The 12,938-nt window shown below is 43.2% G+C and overlaps 1 protein-coding gene across 4 annotated transcripts in view; it reads right to left on the bottom strand.

Moving 5' to 3' along the window:
• The window catches only part of USP24 (ubiquitin specific peptidase 24), a 2,082,369-nt gene that overhangs the window by 1,935,258 nt on the left and 134,173 nt on the right, over positions 1 to 12,938 (bottom strand). For all 4 annotated transcript variants that reach the window (XM_085602520.1, XM_085602518.1, XM_085602517.1 and 1 more), the window contains exons 3-4: positions 6,538 to 6,605; positions 5,412 to 5,555 (exon numbers count right to left, since the gene is read on the bottom strand). In XM_085602520.1, coding sequence (XP_085458646.1) covers positions 5,412 to 5,555; positions 6,538 to 6,605 — 212 coding nt within the window. The remainder of the gene's footprint in view (positions 1 to 5,411; positions 5,556 to 6,537; positions 6,606 to 12,938) is intronic.

The following is a 12,938-nucleotide window of genomic DNA, read 5'->3' as shown; positions in this document are numbered from 1 at the left end:
TGGATTGGTATGTGGATAAAATTGAAGAAGTGGTCCAAAGCCTCAGCGATGGTCTGAGGAAAGACTAAATAAATGATAAACGGAACCAAAGAAAGCCGGAGAGACAAGGAAGGTGGTTTACAAAGAATTGTTTGAAAAAGAAGAGAATTGAGGCGAACAGCACATAGCCTAAGCATAAAGTATGATCAGGGTAAGGCTAATATCCTCATGAAAATAAAGAGAGAATATAATATGTTAATTAGGAGGGCAAAAAGAGAGTATAAAGAAGACTGTTGGACAAAGCTGCTTGAGGCAATAGAAACAAAGAATATACGCCAGTTCTTGAAACTAATTAAATCAGCAGTGGATCGCCCTGCGGCCACAATGAACTGTGTGGCAGAAGAAGCAGCTTGGGAGGAATATTTGCTGGAATTATATAGCCCAGGCAGAGAACCGGAAGAGGGTTTGCAACCGGATTTGAGCGGTCTGGTAGCAGTCTTAAAATCCGACTTTTCGGCCTCTGAAGTGAAAAACACGATAAAACGTTTAAATCTAACAAGGGCAGCCGGTCCAGACAATCTCCCTGCCCTGATAATTAAAACTCAGTTGGACTGGTGGGCAGAATTATTTGCTAAGATGTTCCAAGTTATTTTAGAAACTGGGAAGTTCCCTAACAATTGGAAGGGTGCAATAATAAGGTCCATACACAAGAAAGGCGATATGCAAGCCCCCAAAATCTATAGATTAATTAATCTAATAGATATTGGGGAAAAGATTTTCGCAAAAATAGTATTAGGTAAACTAAAAGATTGGGCGGACCAGAACTCAGTGGTACCAGTTGAACAGGGGGGATTCAAAGAAGGTCATTCCACCATAGACCACTGTTTCGCCCTCTGGGCACTTGCCCAGAAGTCAATAGAACAAAAGGGGAAAATGTACTGTTTCGTTGATTTCCAGGCAGCCTTCGACCTAGTGGATCGTAAGAGCTTATGGGAGTGCCTGATAAAATATGATATACTGGAAAGCCTATTGACCATCCTAAAGGAACTACATCGAGGGAACTGGGCCCAAGTAATAAAGGACACACAAGGGTCACTGACACAGGAAATAATCATAGGGAATGGGCTAAGACAGGGCTGTGTCCTGGCCCCCCTGCTCTTTGCAATATTCCTAGCTGACCTACCTACAGCGCTGGAAGTAGAAAGAAGCGCAAGCCCCAGAATGAGCGGAAGGAAAGTAGCAAGTCTTTTATATGCCGATGATCTTATCATAATTGATCAAACGGAACTTGGCCTCCAAAGGAAATTAAATGCTTTTAAAGAATACTGTGATGCAAAGTTTTTAGTTGTAAATATGGATAAAACGAAGATTTTATGTTTTGGTAAGAGATAAAACATTTAGCTGGTATTTAGGACAAACAAAACTGGAAATAGTAAAAGAATATAAATACCTGGACCTTTGGTTCGACAGCTCCCTAAAATGGTGTACTCACCTAGAAGCCCAAAAAACAAAAGCTTTTTCATCCATCTGCGGGCTGAAAACATTTAATAAGGACTATGGGGATATGCCGCACAAACCTATGTTAAAAGCTTATGAAGCTATGCTCCCACCCCAAGTACTGTATGGGGCAGAAGTCCTCCTTATAAGTGGTAAAGGAGGGTGGGATCGGGAGGAGGGTTTGGCCCTAAAAATGCTTTTGTCTCTATCAAGCTCTGCAATGATCTAGGCAATTAGGATGGAGTTAGGAACAATAGCATGGAACAGCCAGGTTCAAATGTCTTTGGTAAGATTCTGGAAACGCCAGAACCCAGGGGGAATGCAGAAAATCTCACACTGGTGTAGCGAAGAGATCTGGCATAGTAGCTTAAAATGGGCAAAGGAAGCGAGAAGGAAAATCCAGGTAATAACAAGGAGTTTAAATGTGAGCTCTATACAACACCCCCTGGATGTAGAATTTACAAAGACGTCTCTCAGGTACCAAGGCATGGAGCATTCAAGGAATAATGACAGAGTGCCTGAGGAAGAAAAAAAAAAAAAAAACGGTCCAATGTATAATAAACTCCTGGGTAAATGCTGCATGGTATCCATACCTAGAAGCTCTGCCAAACCATGGGCTTAGGTGCGAAATCCTAAGGATACGAATTGGCATTAACCCATGGTTAATGGAGGGAAAAATAAAGCCAGAAATGTTACACCCAGATGGAACATGCAAATGTGGCCTTGGGACCAAATCTGAAATCCAGCATATATTGCCTTGCAGTTTTAGAATTGAGAACATTGTTTTTACGCCCAGTATTTTTAAAATATTGAATAAGGTCATGAGCCCAAGCCATTGTGTTGCTGACAGAAATGATAAGTCTTGACATTGCTATTGCACTAGGAAGCTACATGAAAGGCATCGTTTTGTATGGGATAAACTTAAGCAAGGGTAGAAATTTTATCTATTCTTAAAATCCCTTATTCTGAGTATATAAGCAACAAAGCTTAAAGAACAGTTATAGATCCAACGGTTTTAATCAACTGCTGCTAATAAGAAAGGATGTGGATAACGAATCCCCTTTTAATGAGAGTATCAACGATACCGCCGACTAATAATTTTTAATGCTATTTTAATTATTTAACTGTGTATTTAATATTGAAAATGTTGATGCTACCAGGGAAGAAGGTGGTTACCGGTCCCCTTAAAACAAAGTATTAAGCTAAATTAGTTCAAAGGAATCAGGTGGTTTTATCTGCTCATGTGCTCTTTTTGTGTATGGTTTTATTGTTTATGAGATCTTACTTGTGTTTAAAGACTATGGTCTAAATAAACAGAGTTCTCTCTCTCAATTTCCTTCATTTGGTTAAAGGAGATTAAGTAGTGGCATTTCTAGTTACTTCGAAGGCCTTTGATATTAATGCATAGAGTTCAGGTGTCAAGTCACTGAAATGTTACATTTTTGCCCCTATATCTTGGCATGGTTCAAACTTCTCCACACGAGACCACTCATCCAAGTCAGAGCTGGACAAAAGAAATCTGGATAACGTGTACTCTGGAGCACAGGATTTCACCTGGTCTACCAGCTGTCGCCTCTCTATTTGCTTTTATGATGGAGCCTGTGACAAATATGGAGACACCACTTGAACGAATGGGAAATTAATGTAGGCACACTGCAACAACTGTTGTCTATATATGATGATGAAACTTCAGTATCCTTAAAGAGATCTTTATAACACACTTGTTAGATCTACTGGGTATATACAGAGAAGTTTCAGGAGACAGTACAAATCGGTCTAAATCTCAGTTATTCCTCCAGCGAAACGTGGGGTTGAGAGAATGGTGTTTCAGTTTTGTTTACAACATTAAACTAAGATTTGAAATGTGTGTGAATCAGACAGGAGCACAATCGACAATAAGCACATTAAACTCAACATTGATGTCCAGTGAATTTTGGACGAAGCTAGCCTTATCTTTAGTAGGCAGGATCACTTTGCTATAAATGGAAATGCTCCGTAGGTGTCTGTTAGGGGATATACGGTCCACTTACAAGTTGTATATTTTAAGAATTAGACAGTTTTACATCATCTCAGTTAAATTAAAATGGGTGCCCACTCTGTTACTAAACTATCCACTCTGAAACTGTCTCTTATGAGACGAATGAACTGGGTTTAATAGTAACATGACACAGAATGTTACTACTTAGTCCCCCAAAATCCTTCTTAATGGCTTTTGGAGGCTCCTGGTACACAACATACGTTTTTGTCTCACTGTCACTCTAATAATGGAGCTCAACTATCCGTTCCTTGCCATTGTAAATGTGGACTCACGAATGCCTCACTTGGTCTCACTGATTTTTCTTGGGACTGGTTCTCCAAATAGATAGTGGAAAAAACGACCTTAGCTGAACAGGGACCCCTTTTGAGGAATAAAGGAATTTTGTACACTTCACTTGATGCTAGGGCAGTGGAATGGGTAGGCATGAGATGTAAGATGATAGGAGATATCTACAATGATAGCACTCCATACGTTTTAGTTAAGCCAGACCACAGACTGAAGTGTGAGTGGGTCAAATCCTGCAAATCGGCTTATTTGTCTAAAGGTGTGAAGCATTATAAGGGAAGCTTTCCGGGTAGTTGATCAGAATCTGACGTAGTCGTGGAAATTATGTTGTTCACTCAATGTGATTACCAAATGCTTTTGCTCTACATGGTGTTATGCGAGCAACATCCACGTCTTCGGAAAGAGATGCAAGTTTCAAATGACTTGACTACAGTGCTAGCTTATACTAAGAAGGCAACAAGCAATACTTACAGAGATTACTTCACGCTTGCTGTTCTCTATTAGAAATACTCCTCACACTAAGGAGACTGGAGATATGTGGAGTGAATGAGGCTTAATGCACACAATTTGGACATGTAAAGCGAAAGTTTTTTGGACAGTGTAATTACTTGAATGCAGAGGGTAGTTTGGAAAAGGGCCTACTCGGAAACCATGCAGTCTAAGTTCAGCTTGCAGCTATGACCCAAGGGGAAGTGAATAGGCTACTGCAGCGTTAGGCCCAATGATGGTGAAGAGGTTCTTTGCAATTCATTAGATTCAGGACTGTGGAACTGTGCATAAATTCTAGCAGAAAGATTAGGAGGAGTGGATGCTTCCTGAAATGCTTTCTGAAGCGTTGCACATGGCTGCTGTTCAGATTGAAACCTAGTTGGATGAAAAATCACATCAATAAAGGGAAATGAACAGAACTGCCAATGATCAAGGGGAGATACAGTACACTGATTGAAGGCAGGTACTGAGAGGCAATGACCACAAACAGATGTTCTGCCCATGGGTTCACATATTTGACTTGCAATGTTTGCATCAAGCGCATATCGACCATCAACTTCCATGTTTTGGCATGAAGTCAAGATGAACCGTAAAGCCATCTGTGACCACATGACTAAACTCACAGACACCAAACTCCTTCTTGTATGTTGTTCTACAAGTATCATTTCTGACAGCTGCTGTATGATGTAGGAATGCTTTATATTTTTTAAAACAAAAAAGAGTCTGATTTTTTCCTAACTTTATGCATCTTACTTTTTTGGTGCTTTTGATTCTTTTTTTTTTGTTTGTTCAATTGTTTTTATGGATGATTCTTTTTCCGAAATAAACTTTGATTTATATTTAAAACAGTTCAATAATCCAGCAATTTCCTTTCAATTACACAGCCCTTTCTTTCCACACAACTCAGGTCCCAATCCTCAGTCATTGATGGATTTCTCCTGGTTTGATACAGTCATCTCTGCCTTTCGGGAATTTACCATATTAGCATCATATGAGTGGCTTCTCACAGTTAGGTGCACACAGACAGAAGATGTAAGACATGCTCCTTCATTTTCTGTGTCAGAAAGACATCAACATCTTTCAATCATACTAGATTTCATAACAGTGTACAAAACCCCAGTACCATTGTAAGCACACCAAGAAGGCCAATTGGAATCGGATCTTGCTTCACTCTTTCTGCAACCACGTCTATTAGTAACATCAGCATGTTGTAAATTCCCTCATGGATTTCCGTTCCCCACTTATGAACAGCACTTGATGTCAACAGCTGCAATAAAAAAAAAATTAAAATACAATTATTTTCCTTTTCTCTAATTACTTTGTTTTAATACATTAAACAGAACAAAGGTCATCTGACAAGAAACTCATCTCATTTATTAACTTTTCAGACACGTGTGGAACTCCCTTTAATAAGTTTCAAATACAATACAATTATATATTTTCCAACCGTCTTTAAAAAAAAAAAAAAAAAGGTCATCACTTTTTTTTTTATATCAACCAAAAAATAATCAGATCAGTTTAGGTTTATTCAAATATCCCATTTAAGCCTTAAAAACACTTGCTAATAGGTGGCAGGTTTTGTTTTTTTGCCATAACCTTTTATCGCCATACTACCCATTTGTATGAACATAAAATGTTGAACGATATGGACGATAAAATGTTGCTCTGCAAAAGTCTCCAATGTAAGTATTTTATATTCGTATCTGAGCTTTCGGAAATCAAGGATATAAAAAAAAAATAGCAACACACTAATGTCACTTATCTTCTTTTGTTGCACAAAGGCACAGACAAAACTACATTAACTGAACGATTCGGTTTAGAAAAGGCTCTTTTGGGCGGGATGAGCGGTATAGAATGTTAGGTCCCCAATGTGGTGGGTTTGAGGGAAGGTGACTTGGCATTTCAGCATATGAGCAGAAACTGGTTTGATCCATGCGAGTAAGGAGGACCCATTCAGGCCTCACTGAAGGGGAAAAGGGCCTTGACTGCCGAAGAGGCAGGCTGCAAAAAGTATCCCATTGACCGACATTTACTTGTTCTGGAGCTCTAAATATACATTGATTTTAAATGCACAGGTCATAGAACCCAAACTCAAATGTCATCCCACTGGCTAATCCTACATTGCTATTTTTCTCTTTCTATTCTTGGTATGTCCCTTAACGGAATCGAAGTTCAGAAGTGGCGCTTAGGTATTCAACATTACGTTAATGTGTATGCAGATGACTTACGTGAGGATTCGTGCGTCTTACCTTTTTAAAGGCCTCAGGCATACACCGGTCCATAAACCTCTTGCAATTCTCATCAGAATCCGACAGGCCTGCAAGGAATAAAAGAGGGGAGGAGTGGGTTAAAACGCCCGTGGCATCAGCGTGTTTATAAGACAGGCACAGCGGAAAGCATGCGGCTCCAGCAGCAAAGGTCACAGCACTTGGAGTAACAAGCTGCTAGGAACATCAGAGGCGCTCCACGGGAAGGCTCCTCTAGGGACCCGCAGCACTGCAGGCAACCGACTGTCAACGCCAGCGTCTCACGCTCCAACGTTTCATTGTGCGCCCTGTCACACCGTTTAAACAAGCCACTGCTCCCTGGGTGTTTGAAGTCACTCCTCGCGCCAATTAGCAGATTATTGAGTCTTGAAATGCCGACTCATTTTCACAGCCACAAGTTATTTCATGAGCTATAAATAACGGGCAAAGCAGAGTGTTGCTCAAGTCACTGGAACCAGCCCCAGAGCCAAGAGTCTCCCAGCCCTTCCACCGCTTTGGAGGGATGTCACGAACATGAAACCGCATAAACCAGTCGACTCGGAGGTCGTTCGCAGCCCTCATCGCTGAAAGACAGACTGAAAGCAATGTCTTCAAGAAAAACGCAATGGGAATTTCTGGTGAACAGTGAAAGGCATAATCAACAAGGATCTAGTGTAGATTCTAATTTTATTACACTGTGATTAGATCACTTTCAAATTGAACCAAATTGCGAGCAAAGTGTGCAGTCCTGAGACAAAATTTATGTGATCAGCACTGAGAAAGGGGCTAACGTTCCACCCTTATGTTGGTGGTCCTGATTACAGGATCTGATTGGCCGAAGTTGTCTGGTTCCCCTGAAAAGAGTGATTGTATTGCACTTTTTGACTTGAGCCAAAGCGAATACTCAATACAGCAGAAATGTGCTGCTTATGGTGGAAAGCCAAAGATCATGTCATAGGACCGACTTACTTATTGTGAAAAGCATATGTTAACATCAGTCTATTTATGGGTAGATTGTTATTACTCTGTATGAGAGCCGGGGGAGAAGGATTTTATTGCATGGAATCTCACAGATTATGTAGTAGACAAGGGTTTTGGCTTTGGTTAACTCAGTGAACACATATGGCTATAGAATTTGCTCTATGAGAATCCGTGTTAGACCCTCTTAGCCAACTGTAACTTTGAATACCTTTCTCATTTTATGACTGCGCAACTGAGAGTTGCATTGAGGGAAAACGTACACTCAAAACAGCAGGACTGAGTTGGTTAGGACGATAAATTATAAACCTGGTAGGTGCACTGGGAAAGCTAGATCTGAGCAGCTTATCATGAAAAGCTATGGAAAAGGCAGTCGGGCCCAGCTTTCTTACTGTGAAAAGCATTTGTTAAAGACAGTAGGTCTAACACAGTGGATTGTTATCACATTGTGTTACATGTTATAGACAGGCATTTCGTTACATTTAATCTCACAAATTAACATAGTGGGCAAGCATTGTGGTGTAAGCCTCCCACTCTGACAAACATGAAGGGTTTTCAGTAAGATGATTCTTGTGAGGCAATATTGAAAGGGGTTGTATTTTTCTACATATTTGTCATTTTATAACTGTATATACGAAGGTTGCCAGTTTATGTGCACTTGAATAGGCCTGTGTTGGTTACTCTGTCATGCCAATAAAACTATAAGTCTTATCAGTCCATTGGGAAAAGTTACATCAGATTCCATACATTTGATAAGTCTGGTGTACGTAACCGCTTTTTAAGGATGGATTGTTATATTTCTATGCCCAACTGTACACCTCACAGACGACCCCTTCGGATTCAGTCCTTACAGAATACTATAGAGCGGCTGTGGTTCAGTAGACTGCACCGGGAATACCTTGACTTCCCCTTCACGGTGGAAGACATACAGCAGGTGATTGGCACATTACCGGCAGACAAGGCGCCAGGTGCGGATGGCCTAACAGCCAAATTCGATAAAGAATACTCATAGCTGCTAGCCCCCTACCTCCTGGCGGTGTACCAGGAGGCACTACAGGAAGGCATACTCCCGGCAACGACGTGCAAGGCCATTATTATTTCTCTAGTAAAACCGGATAAGGACCCTCAATATTGCGATTCATATAGACCCCCTTCATTGATAAATATCGACGCCAAAATCTTTGCCAAGCTACTGGCAAATCAACTCCAACCATTAATGCCATTAATAGTGCGACTGGATCAAGCAGGATTCGTACCGGGTAGGTCTACTTCCCATAATCTGAGAACCCTATTTGGAATATTACACTATCTTGTCCCTCATGTTCCTGCTATAGCGGCCCTCCTTGACGCCACAAAGGCGTTTGACTCCCTAGAATGGGGGTTCTTGTTCCCACTGCTTGGTCGCCTGTGCATGAGCCCTCGCTTTATCCGGCAGATCCAACTTTTATACACTAAGCCGACTGCACGGATCCGGGCAAATGGGCTGATCTCGGAGCCCATAGAAATTACGCGCGGAACTAGAGGGGGATGTCCGCTATCGCCACTATTATTTGCTGTCGCCACGGAGCCATTGGCAGCCTGCCTGCGGCAACACCACGCAAACAGGGGGATCGGCTTCACAACAAGGGCACTCCCTGAGTTGATGTATGCGGACGATATAACCTTATATATGGTTAATCCTGAAGAAAACTTATCCCCCATGACACGGGAAGTTGTGAGATACAGCGGTCTATCGGGGGTACACATAAATTGGGGAAAATCGATGATACTACCGCTTACATCAGGCACCCAAGCCTTTGTCCCGGAGTATCCACTGGTCTGGGCAATTGGCCCGGTCTGTTATCTGGGCATTTGGTTCAGTAATAACCTGCAGGAATTGTGGACCGAAAACTACGGCAGGGTGGTGGACTGGATTGAGGAAAGGGTTAAACGATGGAAGACGCTCCCCCTGTCCCTAGCTGGCAGGATTGCGGTGTCCAAGATGATTATATTACCTAAACTCCTCTACCTCTTCGTAAATATTCCCTTACCACTCACAATACAGTTTTTTAATAGACTTCGATCACTCATGATTGAGCTGGTGTGGGCGGGGAAATAATCCAGGGTTTCCTGGGAGGTACTTGCGCTTCCGCAATCACAGGGAGGCATGGCGGCACCAGACTTTGCACTATATGCGCTGTACACCCAGGCGCAGTTCTTGCACTTCTTAACGCACCCCACCCCTTTCCAGCCACGTCTCTATAGAAATTACCAGAGTTGCACACCTCCCATTGTCTACAGCATTATTCCCACATATAAACGTCCCAGCGAGGAAATTGACACCATACAAGCTCTGAGATGGGCGTGGGAGGGCCTTCGTAAGAGGGCTCAGCTGACCATGCTCTATGCCCCATTTATGCCACTCCCTAACAACACACTCCTCCCCCCGCTTCTGGAAACTGCCACTCATCAATGCCTGTCCACGCATAACATACGCAAGGGAGGCGATCTCTTTCCTGCTGACACCTTCCTTACAATGCAACAAATGTGTGATCCTGGCCCACCCTCAGCACTGGACATGTTAACCTATTACAAGATAAGGGCCTCGTGCAAGAAACACTCCACTACATTTCCCGCCCCTGCCAACGCTACAGGTGTTGGAAAACATAAAATAACAGTGGTTTCAGGCAAGAAACTAGTTTCCCGCATCTACAGAGGCATTCAGAACGCATATCCAATCATAGTCCCGGTTTCTCGTAAAGTAAAGCGTGGGAGGCAGACTTGGGAACGGGCTTCACAGACAAAAAGTGGGAACTTCGTTGTAAGCAAATGGAGCAGTTGACGCCGAATTACCGTCTTCGGTTGATCCATTTTAAATACATTCATCGCCTCTACCGTACACCCACACAGCTACACAGGATGGGCCTCCGTGGGGATGACAGCTGCTGGAGATGTGAGGCCTCCAAAGCCACCTTCCTCCACATGGCATGGCAGTGCAGACCAATAGCAAATTATTGGACAAGGATATTCACTCACAAATAGAATAACGGGACTGAATTTCCCACGGGAGCCTGGTATAGCACTCTTGGGCATAATGGATATGGTGCAAACGAAACTCCGCAAACTGCCCGCAATACTTTTCTTATTGGCAAAAAGACAGGTGTCCGTGCACTGGGGGGCAGTTGCATCTCCCACGACAAAGGCATGGGCAGCGAGTGTGACATATTGTAAAACACAGCTGGAAATATATTGGGAATTGTTACCGTCACGATCGTGCCCCAGAAACATATGGGAGCCCTTTGTCAGTTGGTGACAGTCGGACAACGCAATGGATCTGTGATAGGACTGGGACTATGCATCAGGAGTGGGTGGTGGATGCGTACAACATTAACCAAGGTGTCTAAGGCTGTGGTGTAATGCTTATTAAGGAAGTTGTATAAGGCCTTTTTTCTTTTTTTTTCTTCCACTTACAGGTGGTACAGATGGACATTCTGGGGGGCTTCATGTGTGGAGATGTTGTCATTGAGTGTGGACAATAAGGCACATGTTGGAAAGCTGTGTACTGCACACTTTGTTGTTGTTGCATAGGTTGTAAAATGCAAATAAACAGAATTTTTTTTTTTACAAAAAAGGATGGATTGTTATTACATAGTTTTAGACAAGTTACTTACTTTCGGTAACGCCTTACCTGGTAGAGACATGATCTAGCCACAGATTACTTACCCAAGACCATTCCAGGAGTCAGGCTGGATCAGTAAGCCTTTTCTTCAATCAATACCCTTGCGCGCCAGTAGGGGGCATTTGTCGGCTCCGCAGGATGGTGTCGTCCACACAGGAAGGGCAGTTTGCATCACCTATATAGGAGCAAACTCGGCGTGCTAACGGCGGTTACATTTTCACGACTTTCTATGCCAGCACCGCAGAGCCATGAAGAGCACTGACAGTGGTGTGTTTAGAACAACTAGGGCCCTTAAAGGGATCAGCCCTGACCCTAGAAATGTGTCCGCAGTACAGGGAGGATGGGTAGGTCAGTAAGGAATCTGGGGCTACATCATATCTCTAAACAAACACAACAACACTTTAAATAGAGGGTCTAAGGGAAAGGTTTAGAGACCAGCACGGATAAAAATCCCCAACTACAATACTTTAACAAACCAGAAACTCTGCTTCAACAAGCTCAAGAGCACAAAGAGTACAGGTTTATGTGTCCCTCTTAAATCTGAGGGGAGTCCTTTATAGAGGACGGAATCTCATCACCCACCGAGGTGGCATGCTTCATCATCTGGGATCTCCTCTTGGTTGCAAAACCTAGTGCAACTAAGGGCCACAACCCCCTCCCTAGGAGGGAGGAGCTCACGGATGTTTTAAGTGATCAAGACTAGGATCTGCTAAAATCCACAAGACAAGTTTAGACCAGTAGGTCTTGCAGGACAGAGCGGCCAAAAGGGCGTCCCTGCAGACTGGACTGTCCAGGAAGTAGTGCTTAGTGAACATGTGTAGTGATGCCCACATTGCTGCCTGACAAGGACCGCCACACTGGGGGGGGCAGCTTTAGCTCTGGTGGAATGAGAGTTACTGGACCACAGCATAGCACATTTTGATGCAGGGAACGACCCATCGCAAGATAGTCCTCTTCTGCAAAGCTTGACCTTTCTTTGATCCAACATACCCCATGAAGAGTTGGTCGTCCATCCGGAACTCTTTCGTGTGGTCAAGGTAGAACGACAATGCTCTTTTTGAGTCCAGACAGTGGAGTTGCTCCTCCTCTTTAGAGGGATGCGGTGGAGCATAGAGAGTGGGTAAGGTGACTGATTGCCCTACGCGGAATGGAGTTACCACTTTTGGTAAGAAAGAGGCCCTAGCACAAAGCACCAACTTATCGGGGAAGATGGTCAGGTAAGGAGGGTTGGATGACAGGCTGCAATTCGCTCACCCTCCTGGCAGAAGTTATTGTCACTAAAAAGGTTGTTTTGATGGAAAGCAGCCAGAAGGGGCAGTTGAGTAGAGGTTAGAACGGAGCGCACATCAGGAAGGTGAGAACCAAATTAAAGTCTTGTTGAGGCATGATGAATGGGGCAAGTGGGAACAAATGTACAAGTCCCTTAAGAAATCGGTTTAAAATAGGGGATTTAAATATAGAGGGTTGGTCTGGCAGCCTTAAGAAGGCAGACAAGTCAGAAAAGAGTGCCCAGACCAGAGCCCTGCTGGGCCAAGGCCTAAATAAAGAGAAGGACTTGGGAGAGAGAAGCAGAAAGAGGCTCATTAGACCTTTCTGTACAGTATTTTCCAAATTTCTGCCACCGGCAGGCATACACTGTATTGGTAGAGGTACACCTGGCTGCCAAAATCACATTACAGACTTCGGGAGGAAGATAAAATGCTGTCAACTGCCGCTACTCAATTCCCACGTAAGGCGTAGATTTGACAGGTTTGGGTGGAGGACTGCA

This window comes from Triturus cristatus, chromosome 4_2 (genome assembly GCF_964204655.1).
Source record: "Triturus cristatus chromosome 4_2, aTriCri1.1, whole genome shotgun sequence".
Lineage (NCBI taxonomy): Eukaryota > Metazoa > Chordata > Amphibia > Caudata > Salamandridae > Triturus > Triturus cristatus.
Note: the sequence above shows the minus strand (reverse complement) of the source record. Positions and strands in the feature narration are given on the sequence as shown.